Source organism: Dermacentor albipictus, chromosome 1, assembly GCF_038994185.2.
Source record: "Dermacentor albipictus isolate Rhodes 1998 colony chromosome 1, USDA_Dalb.pri_finalv2, whole genome shotgun sequence".
NCBI classification, from domain to species: Eukaryota; Metazoa; Arthropoda; class Arachnida; order Ixodida; family Ixodidae; genus Dermacentor; species Dermacentor albipictus.
Window position 1 is genome coordinate 47,074,851 of NC_091821.1, and position 21,081 is coordinate 47,095,931.

The window sequence follows — 21,081 nt, forward strand, 5'->3', positions numbered from 1 at the left end:
TACCCTCCTGAATTGCTTCTTCCTCTTTACGCTTTGTTGTGTTTAAATATCTGCATGTGACTGTGACAACGTCACAATACTTCATAAAGACAGGTAACAGGGTTAAGAACAAGAGGCGAAAACGAAAGCGGACACTAGCGTTGTTATCTGCAATGAATGCCAACAAACAAGTACAATTTGCCACCTTAAAAAGTTTAAATTGTTATTTTGCTTTATCTCCGTGTGTTTCTGGCAACAACCCGGGGCCGAATTCAAAAAGCTTTTCTTTTGTAAGCGATCTTTCACATTGGCTGGTTGCCTTCGCGAATAACATGTCCTGCGTTATAGGATTCGCTGGAGGTCTTACAAACAATTCCAGCGTAAGAATATTTTGGGAATACGGACCACGGTTATTGTCCTATTTACCGTTATAGGTATCTGCTACGTGCCTTCAGGGCGGCGGTGGATGCGGCACCACCACCACCACCACCACCACCAACAAAAACAACAACAACAACCTCGATTTCATGCATTGAGGTTTCATCACCATCACCATGGAGCAGAATACAAGGGTGAGCTAGTTGGTGAGCGGTCATCATGACAAAAATAATAACAAACAGCTCGAAAAACGGGCAATGCAGCGGCGTGTTTTTAGATTGTCCCATTTTCTTCACCGACCTTTTTTTTTACAAATTCCAATCATCATCGTCGTCGTCGTCGTGGCCGCTTCTTCGGTTGGATAACGTGGCGCGCGAGCCCTGCGCGGGGCGTGCGGCAGGTGACGTTCTGTGGCACCGGCCCGCGAAGCACGAGATTCGTGCGGCCAGCGTCGTTCGCACAATTGACAGGACGCCAGGCTGACCGTTGTCTTCGAGCCACACTTCACCGGCAGTGACGCTATGATGCCAGGCTCGGACAAATTCGGAGGTGTGTATTCGCTTATGTCAAATCTGCCAGCCTGCGTAATGAAGTTGCTGCTTTTGTTGACAGCTAAATGTGGAACATTTCTAACGTATCCTAATGCCCCCTTTGAAATGTTAGGTGGTGGTTAGGTGGACCGAAATTCCTGTTCGATTCGTTTCAAGTGTGAACCCTAAAACACTGCGGGTGCTTTGTGGTATGAAGGTGGTGATAATGCATAAAAATAATGCTGTGCAACCTGTAAAATAGCAGTCGCACGTAAAGCTGTCGTTGCAAGGTTCGCGGTACAACTGCTCCTTTTATTGACCCTTTGGTAATATGTATTGGCCACGTAATGCTGAGCACGGAAGCGCTCAAAAGTCCAGTGTCAGTCTTACATATGTAAGTGGTGACAATATTCCTGCAAGTAATTCCTAATTAAAAATAAAATGTGTTGTTACACAGGAAACTCCGAGAAACTTACAAACCGTGGCGGTAAGTACAATCTGTCACGCACAGTTACGCCCTATTTGGGATAACTGCTGAACTGTCGTAATTTAATGCTGTACTTCGGGGCTGTATCGCACAGACGGAGCTACAACGATGCCGGTGACGACGTCAACGCGACATCGGGGTGGCACATCTACCTTTGCGTCGGGCGGTACGGGAAGCTTGAGCTCGGCGAGCAGGTCGTCGCCTGCGACGTCGACCACGAGCAGCTCGGAGGAGGAAGAGCCTACAAGCATGAGCTCCGAGGGGACGTCTATGTCGCCCCAAAAACGAAAAGGTGGGCTGTGTGTCACTGTTTGCTTTGCGGAAAGTAGTAGTGACCGAAACAGACAAGCTCGACAGGTATCATTCCATGTGCATTTTCGTTTGCCTTTCCACAGAGATGATGCGACAGAAGAAAAGTTCTGCGGTGAAAGTTTTGGTTACCTTGTTTCCAAGGGTGAGGAACGCTCCAACTTATTTTCTATAAGTTTCTACACTAGATACTGCCTATTGAATGCCTTCCATTTCCCAATGGCAAAGGCATTCATGCAGAGTTCTTAGCCAAATGACCAGTGATGAGGACTGGAAAATTTTCATAACGGTATTTCTTATTCAAAAACATGCGACACCGAGATTGACAAATGTTCGTGGTAAGTGTTTGTTGTGGTATCGTCATAGCTCATATAATTTTTTCGTTTCTGGCGTCCTATACAAAAGAAAAAAGCATTTCGCGTGAAACTTAAGTTGTCCCTTTCCGCCCTTTTCCTTGACAGGAGTGGGACATAAGAAAAAAAAAAGGAATGAGATGGGCAGGGAAATGTGTCCGTCTCTCAAGAGAACACCGTATACTGACAGGCCCATATTTCGAACACGAGGGGCGACTGCAACAGCTGGTTCGGCCGACAAGCGTGGGTGCGCAGAGAAAACCGAAATCAGTGCTCACACAAGCTTGGCATTGTTTAAATTGTCCATGGTGTCACCGCTTGCACTATACTTATGCGCATCTGGGGCAAGAGCGGATTTATAAACACCTTTAAGGCTTTGGCAACATCACTTACGCTTTTCGTTTGATCGTACACTAATTGTACAGTGTGAAGTGCCCCATTATTATGTGACGTGAGTCCTTACAGGACGTTTCCGTTTCCAAATAATAGGCATCTTACTGAAACTTAAAATTAACTTGATCAATGCGTTTTAGTCGTTAAGCTCTTAGACACTGCATAACTCGAGGTAACATAAGTTCCCCATGCAGCATATGATATAGTGTTATTTTCCCTTTCGTTCGCTACAGGAAATCTGCATTCTTTCACGTTATGCAGATCAGTAATTAATATAAACAAGCCCCAAATTAGCGGTAACCTTTTGTTATCATTAGGAGCGACTGAGTGCTAATATTGGAAAGAAAGGGCTTTTTATCTTATCAAAGGGAAACGTTATCCTCAATGTCCAAGGCGGAGCTCCTGCTTCTATATTTTCACGGGGGCAAGGGGACACCGGCTCATTCCTCCCTCTGTACCGCAGCCGCATTTCTCCTGAATACGGGCACCTCGAGAAAAACGTTACTTACTAATGAAGACCACATCATGGGTTCCGATTGACGGCGGCCTTGGGCACCTCGATAACAGAATCCCTAAAGTTTTTCGTAGCTTGGGAGCACGACTAACACCTCCAAGTAAGAGGAAAGAAACACAAAAAACAACAACGAAAAGGTTCAGAATACCTAATTTTTGGAGTTTAATAGTTGATTGTTCACTCGTAGCCCGCTTACCACGCTAAAGGAAACAGCCATTGCTAAACAAAACTGGGCCACAGTAGCGCCATCTGTGAAACCAATTATTAACTCCCTGAGGCTATTCTCTACGGAAAACTGCAAGCTCTTGCTCCAGTTGTCCCATTCCTCCCTGCGTTTCAGTACCGAAAACATTTCCGTAGTGACGTTGCCTGATATGCCACTCGGACTGAAATAAGGATACAATGTCGAGTAATCGTGTTTTTTCCAGAACTTACGGATATTTTAGGTCAGAAATTTGTGTTAAGCGAAGCAGTGGTATAGCTACATCTATTCTTCGTCATAGTAAGACGAATCGCATACGCGTGTTGGTCGCTGGCGCAGATACCGAAGGTGACCACGGTGCTGCTGGAGTTCTTCATCAAGCGCGAGAACAAGGTATCGCTGCTTCGCGACCCGCTGTCACATTTCTGCCAGGAGCAGTCGGTACTGGCGGCACAGGACTGTCTGCAGAAGCTGCACCGGCAGTTCATCACGTACCAGGACATCCGCGACATGGTCGAGAATCTGATGGGGCTCCACAGCCTGTGCCTGAAGCGGGCGCCCGTCACGGCACGCAGCCTCGGCCTGGTCATCCGCAAGCTAACCATCATCGTTGGTGAGCTGGCCACTTCTCTCGAGAAGATCTCCGAGGTGCCCGTTACCGACTGGATGGCTGTTGGGGACGCGGTCGTCACGCGCACCGACAAGGTATGCGTGCCTAACCGCCACCGCGTACATGTTGCATGCTGTCTGCACAGTCGTTTGTATAGAAAGAAACGCGCTGAGGCTCGACAACAGGTCGAACCGTTAATGAGACTGCCCAACAGATTGGTAATGCTGTATCAAAGCCGCCTCTCCCATTCCTCCGCCATAAAGAATAATATCTCCTGGCCTGGCTGTTGGGAATGCTTGCAAAGTGAAAAGAATGTTTCTGCTATAACAGTGAATAAGCGACGAGTAATTGCCACAATATCTAATTATTTCTTTGCATAATGCCTTGTTTCTTTAGTACGATTACGAGTAGTATGTAAGAACCTGGAGAAATTTGTACATAAAAATGACGTATTAGGCTAATAATGGACTGCTCTTATTTCGCCCAGGAAGCGTGCTCATAAAATGCCAGACCAATGTTGCGAAAAAATAAAGAAACATTTGGCCTAATGACAGGTAACTATAACTGTAGTTGGGTAACACAAACATGATTTGAAATTGAAGTCTAGGAAAAGCACCTTGCCCCGCAGCAATGTTAGTTGAAATTTCTTCAAAGCAATGCTATTTCCTTAATGTTGCCGCCGCTTTTATGCGTTCGGCGTTTAATGAGCAGTTTGCGACAAACAATATACATAGTGACCGTACTGAAGAGAACTGGTATTTCTTTCTAACAAACAAACAAGCGAACGCGGTTGTGTGTACATCTAGATAAACAACTTAATCACACAATGAGAAACAACTCTGGTTGTTCACTCTACTCTGAGTTCGTCCAGCTATTTTCGATTACGTGCTGTTATGCAAAGGGGCAACTTCCTCTCCGTAGCTTTCTCTCCCCCGGCTCGGCGAAGCGGCGGACGTCAAGCGAAGCCCAGCGAGGTTCCAATAGCTCAACTGTAAAGCTTAATTAAATTCTGGGCTTGCACGCGCCAAAACAACGACTGATTATGAGGCCAGCCGTAGTGGGGAACTCGCGATGAGCCTTGCCCACCTGGAGTACTTTACGTGCACCTAAATCTTAGTATTGACGAGCGGTTTTGCATTTCACGGCTGTCGAATTGCAGCGGCCGCGCCTTGTGTGGAAACCACGACGTCGAGCTAAGCAGGCACAACGCAATAGCCACGAAGCTATCGCGGCCGGTTCCAGTGAACTAGCTCCTGAGCGAAAAGGGAGAGGGAAGAAGGGGACAACGATGGGGGTTTTGCTTGGGCAGCGACATATCCTGTGCTGAGTAAGGTGTAATTTTTGCAGTGACAGCGTTAGTATGGCTGGTACTTCTAGAGGGTGATGTGCATAATCAGACGAGTCAAAAGCGGATGTGACATACCGTGTTTCCTTAGTGGCTATATTATTGGCTTCTAAGCACGAGGTTGCGACATCGAATCCCGGCCACGGCGGCCGCATTTCGATGGGGACGAAATGCGAAACACCCGTGTACTTAGATTGAGGTGCACGTTAAAGAACCCCTGGAGGTCAAAATTATTCCGGAGTCCCTCATTATGACGCGACTCATGATCATATCGTTGTTTTGGGACGTAAAACCCGAAAATTTAGTTTTTAAAAGCGGCTGAGGGTTCACTGGAGGACGCTTGCGCCCTTACAGGTGACTAGACCTCGTAGTGGTTCTGAGAATACCCTCGGAGAAGCTTGATTCTACGATTTGCTCACAATGCACGCTGCATGCCAGTGAAGACGTTAAAGTAGCAGGTGCGCGGTTATGTTTAGATAACTACAAAATGAGGAGAAACTGGTCGCGCATTTGTGCCTTGAGACGCACGCTTCCCTGCTTCTTACGAAGTAGAAAAAATTCTGAATAATTCTTTTTATTTGCTGGATAAGTTCTCTTTACATCGCTCTGAAAGCGCGATATCAGAGACATATATCAAAGCTTTTGGTACCAGCAAGAAAGTGTATTGGGAGTCTGTGAAGTTTGCTGATTGTCATCGCCCACTTTTTGGGGACGGCTTGATTGAAAGAAAAACTGTATTTCTTGGCGACAGATGTCCCACACTGCGCACCTCTACATCATTTTTTTTTCTTTGGCAGATGAGAATTGAAGAACAGGCCCCATTCACTGAATTCATTCCGAGGACCCGAGATATTGAGCCTGTGAAGCTTCTCGGGGCAGGCGGCTTTGGGTGAGCAGCGGATGGTGCATTACGAGTTAAGTTAAGGACGTGAGCGCATGTTTGGATGTTAACGTAAGAATGTACTGTTGGGCTAGCTGGGTTGACAGAGTGCTATATTTTTCAGAGCCAAGACGAGACAATAGAAGTCAGGAGAATAAACAATATAAGGCACAGCGCTGTCTTGTCTATTCCCTTGTGTCTTATTTGCGGTGTAAAATGGGACAACCTTAACGAAGCTCGCTCGATATTACTGAAACTTTTGTTACTGGCAGAAATACGCGCAGTGTTAATGCGCACATGTATTATGCATATGACAAGAGACCGTACAGAAGCCTGCAATAACCGCATAAGTGTTATTCAAGATCTTGTATGGAAAGCCAATTTGCGCCTCTTACACAGACAAAAGCTGAGCGTTTACCTTTCTTTTTTTTTTTCAGACAATGCACTTTTTCTTGTCAACAGAACGCTACTAAACTCACTAACATATGTCGAGATGTATGAAAGTTGCGAGCATTACTGCGTGTTTCGATCGAGCAGTTATGTAAGTACGAAGCGTGCTCCGAATTGCAACTGTGACTGTCTCGACGCGGCAAAGCAGGCTCCGTGGTTTGCAGTACAGTGGCAATTTTCACCTACCAAGAACCTCAGGATATAAATAAAATATTACTTCATGCAAAGCGGCAGTGCGGCTGTTATTTTATATTTATTGAATACTGTAGGCCTCTACGGGAGAGGCCATATGAGGTACAAAGGACTAGACTACATGTTAATGACGAACGAAGAAAAAATTATAATACGTTTTAAGCATAAACGCCAACAGCAATAAAGCAACAAATGCACTGTACATTTGAATATTTTAGTGGCCATATCATAAGTTGTAAAGATGTTTAGGATAATTTAAGAATGCAGTAGCAAAAAGTTATGCACTGTGAGAACGCGGTAATATGAAGTGAAGCAACACAATAAGAAAAAAAAATTGGTTTCAAATGAAGCGCGTGTAAATACATGCGTGATGCATTGTTATCGCTTTTCTTTGCGCACCAAATGCTAGCGGCTTAGTGCAATAACTCAAAATAAGATTCTAAAAGTGGCAAAAATGTGTCAACTAATTCAGCATTGGCAACGTCATTCGGCAGATCATTCCAGATTTCGATAGCTAAAGGAAAGAATGTATACTAAAACGCATTACAGCGTCGGAGGCAGGGGCGTATACATTTCTAGTGGTTACTTCTACCGGAGTATTCTTCCTTACATATCTATTTTCCAAATTATGGGAAAGAGGAAAAAGAAACTTTAAGCAGGCTAGCTTACGCCGGCTAGCCAGATTTGCGGCACAGTAGCGCAGTAATGCTCTTTTATCTGGCGTACTTTGCATAAACAAATCTAAGTACCCTGTTCTGGATTTTTTCTAAAATGTCAGTCAAGTGCTTTAGGTGCGGGTTCCAAATTATTGCTGCATATATTAAGATGGGTCTAATTAGTGTGTTGTATGATGTTTCACCTGGGGGGACGTGCTAACTAGTTTACGCCTTAAAGAAACCTAGTTGTTTGAATGCTCGTCTAGAAACATGATTAATATTTAAATACTGCGTTAACGTCACCCCCAAGTGCTTTACGGTTTTCACCCGTCTGATGTCTGTACAGAAAGGCGTGTACTCAAAATGGAGAGGTGTCTTTCTATGGATAATGGCAATGTACATTGTTTTATCGGTGTTAATTTGGGTGCTATACTTATCACACTAGTCGCCAATATTATCTTAAGGATTTGTTAAGCTTTACTTAGTCTTCCGCTTTATTAGCCGAAGTGTATATTGCACAGTCGTCTGCAAAGAACCTCATTGTAACACCTGGTTCCACGCAAGTATAAATGTCAGTAACGCAAATGAGGAATAGTGTTGGTTCTAGAATCCCTGTAATACGCAAGAAAATAGTTTAGCACAATCAGATTCAGCGTTATTAAAGCTGACATACTGCATGCGGTTGTCGAGATGATCCGCAATACTAATGACATTTTTTTAATTAATTCCAAATGATTCTAGCTTGTTTATAAGTAAGGAGTGTAGGACGCGGTGGAATAGCTTAGAAAACTCAATAAATGTTGCATCTGTTTACTTTGGAGAATTAATAACTGTTGCAAAGTCATGAGTAATTTCTAGAAGCGGCGAAGTGGTCGAAAACCGTGTCGGTTGGGGTAAAGCAAGTTGTTATCCTCGAAGTGATTCCTGAGCGCTTTATTTATATGCTCCATTAACTTACAACATGTGCTTGCTAAAGATATGGGTCTGAAGGTGTGTATCAGCTGTTTGCTACCACTTTTATAGATAGGTATAACTTTCGCACACAACCAGTGAGCAGGCAGCACCGCTGTTTCCAATGATAAGTCGAATATCTTCTGTAGGAAAGGCGGTAACGGAGCAGCGCAGCGTCTAAGAAATGTGTTTCAAATTTCGGGCGTGCCATGTGACTTTCTTAACGTCTAGTTGTAGAAGCAGATGAACTCCATATCCTGATATTGTTATGCTGGCATCTGGGACTCGATGTTTGTTACTAGAACATTTGAAGGCTGTATACGCATAAAAACTGACTGGAAGTGTTAAAAGCATTTGCAATAGTACGCGCATCTTCAACGAAACTACCTGAAATTTCTATTTTAGAATGGATTTGTTTTCATTTTTTCCGCATCATTTGTACTTTTCTTTTGAGGTGGATTATACTTCTCGTAATCTACGGTGTTTTCAATTAGTTTTTTTAAACCTAGTGGGTATAAAGGTCGCGATTCCATTTTTTAGTTTCCGCCATAGATCAACACCTGACAGTTTATTAAAGAAATCATCATGCACTGCTTCAAGGAAGTCTATAACACTTTCGTCATTCGCTTTGGTATAGTTTTTAGCTGATATACGAATCGTTGGACCAGCATGCGATACGCGGCTACCCAGGCCATGAAATGTTAGTAGAATGAGGTTGTGGTCAGACATCCCTTCTTCAATGATTATTTCTGGCATTAAAAAGCTGGACACAAATGCAAGGTCAAGCACTGAATATGATGAGTTTTGGACGCGAGTTGGTTTCCTCACTAGCTGTATCAACGTGCAACCAAACATTGTATCAAAAAGAATGTCTGAACTTTTAACTTCGGTGTTTTTTACTGCCAAACTACCGCAGTCTATTCCTGGCATATTAAAATCCCCAGTTAGTTTGAATCTAGTTCGCACATTCACGCAGCTGTGAAAAAAAATATGTAATTGTTCAGGGTAATCGCCAACGGCCGCCGGAGGCTAGTAGACACCACCAATCAACACGGTGACGGAATTAATAAGAGCCCTACATCATACACTTTCGTGTCAAGCGATGTCCTTTTCCTTTTGGAAAGACAGGCTTAGTGTAAGAGCGATGGTCAATCCCCGACACGGCCACTCCATTTGTACGAAGTGGTGCGTAGGATGAAGGCACCTTCACCGAGTCGTGGATATCGGAGTTTAGCCACGTTTCTTTAATAACTACGACAACGCAACAGTCCTTCAAACTACTGTATTTTGTTTACAATACCTCTTGCATCAAAACCTAATAATGTAAAATGTTCGCCGTCAGGCTTTCGAAGAGCTTGTCTTCCATCACCTTGCGTGCGAGCATGTTTCACAGTTATCATTTTATTTGTCGGTTCATGCCGGGCAAGTAATTCACCGTTTATATCAAGCTTGTCGCACACTAGTCACTTTTGCTCCATTGCTGCGATTCAACGCCGACAAATGCCACAACATCTGCCGGGTTTTTCAAGCGAAGCTTGTATTTGCTCACAAGTTCCAACGGCGCTGTCGTGGTCACGCAAAAAAAAACCCCGTTGCTCCCAGAGCCGAGAAGCTACCTAAAAGGGTGGTTTGATGTGTTGACAGCTGCGCCGGAGCGTGAGTCATTAGCAAGGATTCCAGCTGTATAGGCACGCGCTCACGCCACGCGCACAACCAATCAGCGGTTTTTCTTCCGCCGTGGAGGGAAAGGGCAGGAAAAGGTTTTGCGCGTGCTGCGCCGGCTTCGTTTCCGTTCAGTTCAGTCTCAGAAAACGGACGGGACAGCTACGCGTTGTGCGTTCCCCCGAGGAACAGGCAGCCTTCGATGAGCGGCGGCGAGAACTCGTCTGTGAAAGGGCACGCCGTCGGTGCGCCGATCCAGCCGTTAGAGCCACCCAATCCTAGACAGTATGACAGCAACGAAAAGATCCCGAGCTGAGGGAGCGGGAGGCCGAAGCAATCCGGCAGCGTTACCTATGGGTTACTTAACCATGACGAATGTCAGGTGCACGCAGGACAAGCTTCGCTTACCGCCATTTGGCGGTAGGGGAAGGGTTGGCCATTTTTCGAACAGGCTCTGAATAAATGTTCACATAGATATGGGTGTATTTTTATGTTTTTAACAGCAACCTAATACCAACATTTCTTTCAGTGAAGTCGTAAAAGCGCAATATTGCCGGTAGATTGCGGTTAGGCTTCCTGATACGTATTCTGTGCGCGCGCTCGATGGATTTCACTTTGTCTAACTTTTCAGAAGGTATTTCCCTGGACACTAGCTGTGCCAGCTCTTCTCGTTTCTGTTCAGTTTCTTCAAGACCATAAATAACTATATAGTTTCGGTGGCTTCTAATTTCAAGGCCATCAATTTCATTGCACATCTCTGTGAACTCCTTACGCATGGTGAAAATAGTTACTTCGCATTTTTCAACCTTTTCTTGACATTGCTTCAGGGACTTAGGTGCAGATTCTATCTACGAAAGCCTTAGCTGCACATCTTCAAAACCAGTTTCAAGAGCTGAGTGCGATGTCTTAATTTTGTTGATGGCCATTCATATGCGATCTATTTTATCAGAACCTGGATTTTCTTTGACATCGCCACTCAACCACGGTAACAAGAAAATCACACCAACAGACTGTAGTTAGCAAGACTAAATGCACTGAGGGCTTGGCAGCACAAGTACACGGACATGACTAGTTTTACTAGATTTAACATAGGACCATTTGTCACCAACCGGTAGAGGGAAGAGCACGAAGTTTAGCATCGTGCTTTCAATGGTGCTGCCAAGCGCAGTGAAGTGCGCGCGATGCCTCTTAGATCTTTTATGCTGCCCCGCTGACGTGCCAGGTCTTGCTGGTGCTCCAAAAGGATCCTGCCGACATGACCTAGGCGGCGTTTCACCTTGAATTGACGTGTCCAGCGGCGCTGTCAGTGATAACACCAATGGCTCGGCATGCACGTGTTGTCGGACAGTCAATAGAGAGTTCAAACTTTAGACTAGTTCTTGCGTACGCAAGCCGCTTGCGTCCCCTAATCTAAAACTCCAATATCGCCGGCACTGTGCCAAGGTGACCACAGCAACTCGACAGGGAAGCGTTGCCAGTTCCGTGGAATCCGAGGAACACCTGTAATTAGGAGTTTATGCCGCAAGTGTTGTTACATCCACAGCTTGCATTTTACGTGATATATTTTTGTGCGCTGAGTAGAAGGAGTAAGTTTCAGTTGAAATACGTAGCCTGAAAAGCGTGCTCATCAGGCTTCTGCGCTTCACGAGTGACAGGCTATTACTAAAGTAAACTTTGCTCTGTACTGTGGAGATGGCTGGTTCTATGAGTGGTACGACAGTGATTTGCAGGCTAACGTATGCTGAAGTTCTCCGCGCATAGGCCTGAGTGTTTAATAAAAGTGGGCGACGGAAGTAATCGCACAGTGAGAAGCATGTGAGCAGCGGCGGTGAGTCTATATGGGAACGCATGCTCAAGGCAAGTCGTTTTGAATCATAAAGCGGTGGTTCACCCCATACGGCGGGAACGAAAGTCTAAGTGCATCACTACTGCACTCTTCACAAGGGTGCAAGCAGCCGTGCAGCCTCCGTCATACTTAACCCAAACACACCTCAAGCGCCTTTTTTTGTTTCTGCTCCCCCTTCTGTGGATGGTGCTAGAGATATTAGGTATGGGTGCTTTAAACCTGATAGCTTACGGCGTCTTCCTTCTGACATATTTGATGTTTACGCCTTACAGCCTCTGCTTGCTAGAACTGAGATGCTAGAGACGGGTCTCGATTGTTCAGGTTGAATCTGACGTCTGTTGTGCACACCGGTCGTGCTCAATGTTGTGCTGCAGGTGATGTTAACTCGGCCTTTCCGTCACGCAGCGCCGTATACAAGGCCCGATACAAGCCGGCCAACCTTATCTGCACGGTGAAGCTGATCGCCTCAGACCGATTTAATCGACCCAAGCAGGCTTGTATTGACAAGGTGGTTGCGTCCGTTGTGCGGAGCCCTTTTCTTGTCAAGTACTACGTATGCTTCGCCACAAAGGTAAGCGGAACCATGGCTCTATTGGGACAAGTGTAAAGCTTAGTGCTGCAATCTGACGAGGTTTCATCTATGGGCGCAGAAAGCCGCTCGAAATAAGAAAACTAAAATTACTGTCACTTTCGTATTGAGTACGACAGTAGGCCCCTGGACCTCGTTGCGTTATTGGGATTGTAAAAATGAACGTCGTAGACCTTTGTCACACAGAAAAAAATTTGGCTACTGTTTCGAGGAGAGCGCTCATGCAACCCTAAGATTTCGCGTGTTGTTCGACAAAGTAAGATGTCACAACCAGCGTTGTTACTGCTGTGCAAAGTTTACCGCATCTCGGTATTTGCATCAAAAGTGCATACGCTAAAGCTCTCCATTGTCCACACTGAGCAGTCTGCGTGTCGCAGGACGCGTATGTGACAGTGATGGAATACGTGTGTGGCGTGGACCTGATGCGCGTGGTGGAGCGCGCCATGTTCTTGCCCATCGACCAGGTGCGCGTCATTATGGCCCAGCTCATCTTGGCCGTAGAGCATTTGCACCTCAAGGGCTTCTTGCACCGGGACATTAAGGTGTCCAAGTAAGTGTGCATAGCGCGCCCTCAGTCTACTCCAGGCTCACTCGTCTGAGGCTTCATTTGCAGCATGCTCATGATTCCCGGAGGAAGAGTCAAGCTCATAGATTTTGACACCAATAAAGTTTGCCTAGGACATTGTAAGTATCAAAATCAGATGATGAATTTTCGGTCGTTCTGTCACATTTCATGTTTCTTCCGCAGTTACGAAACGTGTCATGCGGGGCTACTTCCGGCGAACCCCGTTCGAATTCAGGGATGGAGAATCCGCCGGGACTATTCCCTATATGGCTCCTGAAATTCTCAAACGAAGGCCGTATGGTGAGCCGAAACGCTATTTTATGGATGTTCTTTACCACCGGTCTGTCACTTCGGTACCAGAGGATCCATGATAATGCTATGTAGTGGTTTTACCGTTGAAATAGAGGCAGTATGTACCGCAACAAACACAGCTATCTCCCCAGCGTTCTTTCTTTTCGATCTTTGTTTATTCACACAGACGAGCGATTTAGGTGGTAGCATTCATGAAAAGGTATTCGGGAAAATGACGGCGCTGAGTAACTTATTATTATGGATCTTGCCAATAGCTGTCGCTTTTCTACAATTCCTTAATTAAACTGGCTGGTAGAATTCGACATTGGCGTTCATGCATTTGCTTGATTGATGAATTTCATGGTGCACATTGAATATCGAGCGCAGGCCGCGCTTGCGACTGGTGGTCCGGTGGTGTGGTATTCTACAAGCTCATGACCGGTCGGGTGCCGTTCCGAGGCAAGACCAAGAAGTTGCTTCGCGACCGCATCATTGCGTCGCCCCTCAAATGGCCGAAAGTGAGCGAACACCCGCACTCGGCCAACACCACCGCCAAAGACATGGTCTACCTGTTGCTCAAGAAGAACCCCGTTGAACGGCTCGGCTCCAAGCAGTACCGCGACATCAAGGTGCGTTAGAACTATTCACTTTGCCGCGACAAGGCTAACGCAATCTTTTTTGCTACATCCTTATGTCGAAGTTATCGAACTTATCCAACTTTATAACTTACCTTAAAGGGCCCCTCACCAGGTCTGCCACTTTGAGCTGACAGATGCAGAGCATACATCGCGCGATAACAATCGTGTCTTCAAAGTATTACATCGCTAAGCACCGCGGAAAGATCTGAAATTTCAAGCCGAACGCCATTTTTCCTACTCCTCGCGGCCGCCGCGCTCTAAGCCGGATGGTGACGTAGTCATGCCCCTGCGCCTACGTAGCCGAGTCTGCAGTGTGACGTCGCTCGTGGTGACACGTGACTTCGAGAATTATTCAAGGCACCATCTGTTATTCGTGTGATCTGTTGCTTGAATTGACGAATTGAAGTTTAGAGAAATAATAAAACACACAAACGGAATGTCTGCGTGTTTTTTGCTTTACTTTGCACCGAAGCAAGAGAGATGTACTTCCGCTTCGTCTGCTTGTTCCCACGGTCCTGCGGCCACGTGCGCAGGTACCGACACCATGCCATTTTCTACCATGTTCCGGCGCGTGATCATGCTCTGCGATTCGCTTGTTCTGCCTCAGTATTCGTGTAGCACTGAATTATAGCGCTAGTCATCTGTCCTTGGGCGCTATTCTGGACACGCATGGCGGCTGCGCAGCCGCCATTATCCGCCATGTTTACTCTCTTATTGGCTGTGGCGAGCTCACGTGCCTTGAAATTTTTGCCGGGAAACGGAAGTTTTGCGAAATGTCATTTTGCGTTTTCATCAAGATGACGAAACGTGACGTGGAGCTGCAAATTTTATGGACTAATACATTTTTTTGGTCCTTGGAAGATATATTGTGATGTTAGTGCTTCAAAAAGAATGTGAGCGGTAGCGTGCAGAAGCCAGTGCAATGCATCTGCAATTGCGCGAATATCTGGTGGCGATTCAAGATATGCGCCATGCCAGCTTGCTGATTGGCTGAAGGAATATCTCGCGAGGAGCGTCACAGGAAGGGCTGTTTCGTAAACGTCATTTTGACGATGCGTGACGTTGCGCTGGGCTGCCATTGCTGAGATTTTCCGCCATAATTTTTGCTGCGACGAGCCGCGCGAATTATGCTAATGAGCAGCCATATGCAACGGCAGCCGAGAGGAATGTGTATCGCCACATTTTCCCCGTCGTTTGGCGCCACGAAAATCTTTTGTTCATAACGCGTGCTCATAGTATTTGCATGGCTCTCGGGTAGTGTTGGCATTTGTGTTTGGGGCCATCATTGTTTATAAGAACGCGTTTATACAAAATATTATTGGTTGAACATAGCAAGCTTTCAGCAATGTTATCCACTTTTCACGGCTGCATTTGTATTGTAATCGAGATTGATGCCTTTTCGCACAATCAGACGTTATGACAATGGCCTCTTTCTAATTTATAAAAAGAAATGTACGCAAGGCGGCGCCTTGAAGTTTCCTCCCGCGGTGCGAGAAACCAGCGAAATGAACAAGAGATGGCAGCGCCGGCGCTTGCGTCGCTATAGTGGATATCTCTGGCGCGCGCAACGCTATCGGTGATATTCGGCCGTTTCTCAGCCAGCCGAGTCCGGCTGAGTCACTTGCGTTTCACGAAATAGCGATAACGTGGCCTAGAATGTGCGCGCATCACCACTGGTAGGTCGCGTATGTTGTCTCAAGAAAGAAAACAAGCGCGTTGGCGCCAACATGCGATGACTCATTCCATTTTCCAGGGACACGCATCCTAGCTATTGAAGCAGACGACGGCTTGTACGCAGCGGACGACGGAAGCGAGAAGCGTTTTCGACGGAATAATCATACGCTTTGAGATAGCTGCTTTATTTTTACTGCGGAGGAAAACTGTTTTGCTTTACCGATAACGCTACATTCAGTGCCTTCATTTCAGTTTCTTAGGCAAAACGTCAAGTTGGCGTCACGTCACGTAAGCAAAACCGGGCCACCAGCGCCATTTTGTTTGCGTCGCGCCTACGTCACGCATTGAAGAAAATGGCGGAATGTCCAGAATAGCGCCCCTAGTGCACAGCGCGCAAAATTGTGCGCTGCGCGAAACGTCACCAGCGAAAATGCGCATCGCAAAAAAAAAAGAGAAGCGAGGACAAAAAATTTAAAGAAGGGGCCCGTGACGTATGTGTCACGTGATCCTCGAGGTCCGGCATAGCAGAACGCTTGCGGAAGCTAGACGGGGGGAAGGCTAGGATTTTCGCTAGCGAAGGCTAGACGAGGCGAGTGGAGAGGGAGTCTTGCTATGCAATGGAGCCCGCCTGCTGAAATTGTGTGTTCGCGGCACTGAAATATTTCTATCTCTGCTATTAAAGCTGGCTTGACAAATTTTTGCGGCAGAACGCCCCCTAGAGGACACGTAACAACTTCCAGCGTATAACCAAAATTCGCTATGGGGTCTCTTGAGGGGCCCTTTAAGACTACAGTGTAAATGTACTGACTTCGTACATACATGCACTATTCTAATATGTTGAAATGCTGTTTACTAAATCACGCGCGCAAATTCTGACGCAGTCGCATTCTTTCTTCGACGACTTCGACTGGAACCGGCTGCGTTCAACTAACAGCCTTTGCAATGTCCCTGCAATCTTCGAGCTCATGCAGATATCGCCGCCCTCAGATCCAACTAGCCACGTGGCTGAACACAGCACGCTAAATCTGTGTACGTAAAACCTCCAAATTAAATAATTCTGGGGTGTTACGTTCCAAAATGACTAAGCGATTATAAGGCATGCCATAGTAGAGGACACCGTATTAATACTAACCACTTGGGGTCCTTAAACGCGCAACTACAACTAAGTGCAAGTGCACGAGTGTTTTGCGTATTGCCCCCATCGATAGGCTGCCGCCTTGGACGGGACCCAACCGGCGACCTCGAGCTCAGCAGCGCAATGCCGTAGCCACTAAAAGCTACCGCAGCGAGTCTACGTGAGGTCTCTGTGGCACAGCTCATTTCTGCGGCTAAAAAAAAAAAGATGCTTCATATGGCCTTTTACGAGCATTCCTTTTCTCATAATTTACCGTGTGGAAACTTGCTTTAAGATTCACGTGTGGGGTTTCCATCAAAAAATGTAATTAGTAAGACCGACGGAATACTGAACACCGCATTGCAAATCCACGCAAGATCATGCCTTATCCTGAAGCATGACGGTTGGCAGCGACCAACACACTGCTGTGAAAAGCAATCAAACTTGGTCTCAAAGGTACACCATAGTAGAGGACACCTAATTAATTTCTTCCCTTGATGCTCTTTCATATGCGTCATCGCGAGATTTATTAAGAGGAGTCTCATCATTTTGCGAATACTAATGAGGCTGCTTGCGACCACGCTACAAACGTGCCACGTATTGCTTGGCAGCCGAACACTTTTGTCACTGAACAAATACGGAGCGTAGCAGGCCGAAGTTTTCTGCGTATCACAACAAGACCGGCACTTGCATGTCGTGAGAAGGAATCCGACGTTTACGCTCTGGCATTGTGCAGCCCCCGGAGCTACGACTTCGACAAAGAAGCGCAAGCTGATCAAACTAGAGGAGCTCACCGACATGGACAGCTCGTTGCAAAGACCACTCTTCACGTACGCGTCATCGGGTTACAAGCGACTCGCCTCCATGGTGGGTATTACGGTTATTCGTCTGTGGAATAGTACAATGCACGAAATGCGACGCTCGTATATTACTGAGGTTTCAATAAGCATACACAAAGCTGCGTTCCCGAGAGGCCGCTATGACCACTTTACGTGAGATGCGCTGTCACGTGTTAGTGACGGGTGCTGCCAGGCAGGCAAGCCAACAAGCAGGCAGGCAGGCACGCACGCAGGCAGGCACGCAGACAGGCAGGCACGCAGGGAAAAGACAAGCTAGGCAGGCGATTGTTTACTGTGCGAATATGTGCGCGGAAACCAAACTCGGCAGCAAGAGTAAGGATACTGGCAGTGCGATTGACAATCATCGGATCCAATGGCCCGCCGCGAATGTTTCCTATATTTATGCATGTATCGCACGTCGAAAGTTCCAGAGCCGTCACCCGCCGTGGTTGCTTAGTGGCTAAGGTGTTGGGCTGCTAAGCACGAGGTTGCGACATCGAATCCCGGCCACGGCGGCCGCATTTCGATGGGGGCGAAATGCGAAAACACCCGTGTACTTAGATTTAGGTGCACGTTAAAGAACCCCAGGTGGTCCAAATTTCCGGAGTCCCCCACTACGGCGTGCCTCATAATCAGAAAGTGGTTTTGGCACGTAAAACCCCATAATTTAATTTTAGTTCCAGAGCCGTCCGATGTACTCGGGTTGATTCGAGAAGGTATACATCATTTGCAACTCACGCACAATCTATCAGATGGGCCTATCTATAGAGCGCCTGTCACGTAACACAGCTGACGTAATGTGCAGGATGCAGCCAACGCTTCTCGCACAGAAACGAGTGATAACCGTAATAATGAGGTGAAAAAAATTACCAGCGAATGCTAAAACTGAAGTCACAAAATTTACAATGCTGTCCGTAAAGATATATGTGCAAAGTTAAATTATAAAAAAATTATGTACATTCATGCGAACCAAACTGCCATATTGAATTAATCGTATTACATTGCTTGCAACGGACTTGTTCATATGAACTCGAAGAAAAGACCTATCTGCCTTGAAGGGACTGTCTACCGTTTTTGTCTAAAGGTGTCTAAAAATGCAGTGGATTCACTGAAAAACAAGTTGTAACTTGAAAACATCATTTTTTTTTTTTAATCTCCGTAGGCCCTTCCAAAAACTGTGTACGGACGCCGACAAAACTGATTACTAGATGCAATGGCAATCTCGGAGGCCACGCATCAGTACACCCATGGAGGAAGGAAAAAACTGAGGAGCTGCCTTACCCAGTCCAAGCGCTAGACGAAAAGTGTGGAGGGAGTCACGTGGTATTTTTCGCTGTAGCAGCCATGCTGTAGGGGCACAATGACTGTTTTGTTATGGTGGCGTGTGGTAATGCGCGTGCTGTCCCGTAGGTCTCGTACCGTGGCAAAGGAGTCGTGTGTGCAGGATTGCGTTAGTCTCTGTGTTTTGTTCCGCTGTGTTATCTATACCGTGCTCTCCCGGCTGTTGTGGCCAGGCAGGACTGGAAGTAAAAAGTATGAAACGAGCGAGCACGCAAAGCCGTACACCACGTACCACGCCACGGATGAAGGACGATCTATAGGAATATATTTGCCGTTTCCGGTGGATTCGTGCTGTGTCATCACAGACTGAAACGGTTGTGCTTCAGAATACGTACCATAAGCGCCCTGCAGGTCAGTGAAAAGTGTGCAGTGATCCTGCTTTTGACAGCGGACGGTGCATACAGGGCTCGCAAAGCAGCCATGTGCAATGATGGGAAAGCATTGGCTGCTGTAACTAATTAAGAAAGAAGCCCTCCTTACCGCAGGAGTTTTTGTGCTCGAGGGGCGCAGGGAAGTGGAGGTTGGAAGATGCAGTGCAAGAGTAAACAAGGCTGGACATAAGAACGTGCGCCTGCACGGACATCAAGGGGCTTATGGTCGCACGTAGGCGCGGTCAACGCGCACGCGCGTACTGTTCGACACCGCGCGAAAGATACCATAGAACTATGTTTCCGTGAAGCTTCACTTACTGTGACAACAAAATAACTCAGGCAGCAGCCAGTGTCTTTAAACGCGTAAGGACGTTCTCTTCTGCTGGCCTCTTCGTCGGCACGCTGTTGCTCGTGTACCTCCGCGGTGCATGGCAGTTCGAAACTTGTTTATTAAAGCAAAACGATTCCTATAAAGCCGCGATCAGCATACGTGTTTGTCCTCATAGACTGCAGATGGGCTAGCCATAGGTCGTGATTTACGTAAAGTGAGCTGCCGGTCATCACCTGTGCATTCTCGCAGTGCAGTGAGAAAGCAGATTTATTTTCAGAAAAGCCGCAAAGAGTAGCGGGCGACCGGCTGACAGAACTCGGACAAAATGACTTGGGCAGCGGTATCACGATGGTATACACCGCGATCGGATCCATTGGTCGGATCAGTACGGCTCGCGCACGCCCACGCAGCCCCGTGTCATTCCGGCGTGGCTTCGCGCCGAAGGCGATAAATGTAAACAGGAGAGGAGAATATTTGCCCCGACAAGATGGCGAAGTAACGCAAGCTTCTGGCGTCACTGAGCTTCACAAAGAGTGATGTCAAGGCCTCTCAGTTTTTCCTTTCTCCAAGGGTACACCAACTCATTCTTCCGCTTTCGGGCGCACTGGTGCTGTTGCGGCGGCTTGGATGCTGCGAGAAAAAGTGCTTTTGCGCTGCTGTATGACCTTTTACTGATTCGGAATTCACGGCTCAAGGTGTACGAGGGGCAAAGTGCATGCTGTAGTTTGTTCTCAAATGCACTTAGTTTTTTTTTTCGGCAGACATACTCCCGCTACATTCAACTGTACGTAGAAGTGGAATGACTCTGGAAAAAAAAAACATGCGCTGGAAACGCACACTACTATGGTAAAAAAAATACCGGTTCCGTCCGAGTTCAACACGCTCTGATTTCTTGTCTGTTGAGCAGCGGTTCCAACAGATAAAAAAATAATATAACGGTAACGGTTCGCGAACCCGTTAGGCATTGCCCACTTTATCTATCCTCATGGCTGTACGTCATCCAGCGCTATCGACTTGTCCACATGGCGCACGCGCAAGTTATGTCTAGAGGATGCAGAAATTGACTACCTGACATATGGCAGAAAACAGTCTTCTTCCATGGATGTAAATTACTGAATTTTGTTGTTGTACAGCCACGGAAGGCCTACGCATAAAGACAGCCACCTTAGCCGGCAGTGACCGGCGTCGCTAGATCTAGTGTTTGCGAGACATGGTGCGGCGTCTCCAAGTGTCCCTCTCTGCGCTCTCGCTTCTTTGTGTTTGCTTTTAAAATTAAATTATGGGGTTTTACGTGCCAAAACCACCTTCTGATTACGAGGCACGCCGTAGTGGAGGACTGTGGAAATTTGCACCACCTGAGTATTTTTAGCGTGCACCTAAATCTTAGCACACGGGTGTTTTCGCATTTCACCTCCATCGAAATGCGCCCGCCATGGCCGGGATTCGATCCCGCGACCTCGCGCTCAGCAGCCCAACATGTTTGCTTTTATTTTATTCCGTAGTGAGTTCATGCAAACCGTAGAAAACAGCCTATCTTTAATGTGCAAGAGCGCTCATTTATGTATTTGTAAAGGGAAAATATCGACGGTTA

General features: G+C 46.6%; 1 protein-coding gene across 3 annotated transcripts in view; it reads left to right on the forward strand.

Annotated features, from left to right (window-relative positions):
• Positions 1 to 709: 709 nt before the first annotated feature.
• Positions 710 to 21,081, forward strand: part of LOC135905847 (microtubule-associated serine/threonine-protein kinase 2-like) — a 51,404-nt gene continuing 31,032 nt past the window's right edge. For 2 of the 3 annotated variants that reach the window (XM_065436944.2, XM_065436933.2), the window contains exons 1-13: positions 710 to 906; positions 1,345 to 1,374; positions 1,469 to 1,666; positions 1,770 to 1,828; positions 3,485 to 3,850; positions 5,898 to 5,989; positions 12,143 to 12,308; positions 12,704 to 12,876; positions 12,940 to 13,010; positions 13,075 to 13,191; positions 13,570 to 13,811; positions 16,376 to 16,523; positions 17,345 to 17,475. In XM_065436944.2, coding sequence (XP_065293016.1) covers positions 879 to 906; positions 1,345 to 1,374; positions 1,469 to 1,666; positions 1,770 to 1,828; positions 3,485 to 3,850; positions 5,898 to 5,989; positions 12,143 to 12,308; positions 12,704 to 12,876; positions 12,940 to 13,010; positions 13,075 to 13,191; positions 13,570 to 13,811; positions 16,376 to 16,523; positions 17,345 to 17,475 — 1,821 coding nt within the window. In that variant the 5' untranslated portion in view covers positions 710 to 878. The remainder of the gene's footprint in view (positions 907 to 1,344; positions 1,375 to 1,468; positions 1,667 to 1,769; positions 1,829 to 3,484; positions 3,851 to 5,897; positions 5,990 to 12,142; positions 12,309 to 12,703; positions 12,877 to 12,939; positions 13,011 to 13,074; positions 13,192 to 13,569; positions 13,812 to 16,375; positions 16,524 to 17,344; positions 17,476 to 21,081) is intronic. The other variant, XM_065436925.2, reaches the window with a different exon arrangement.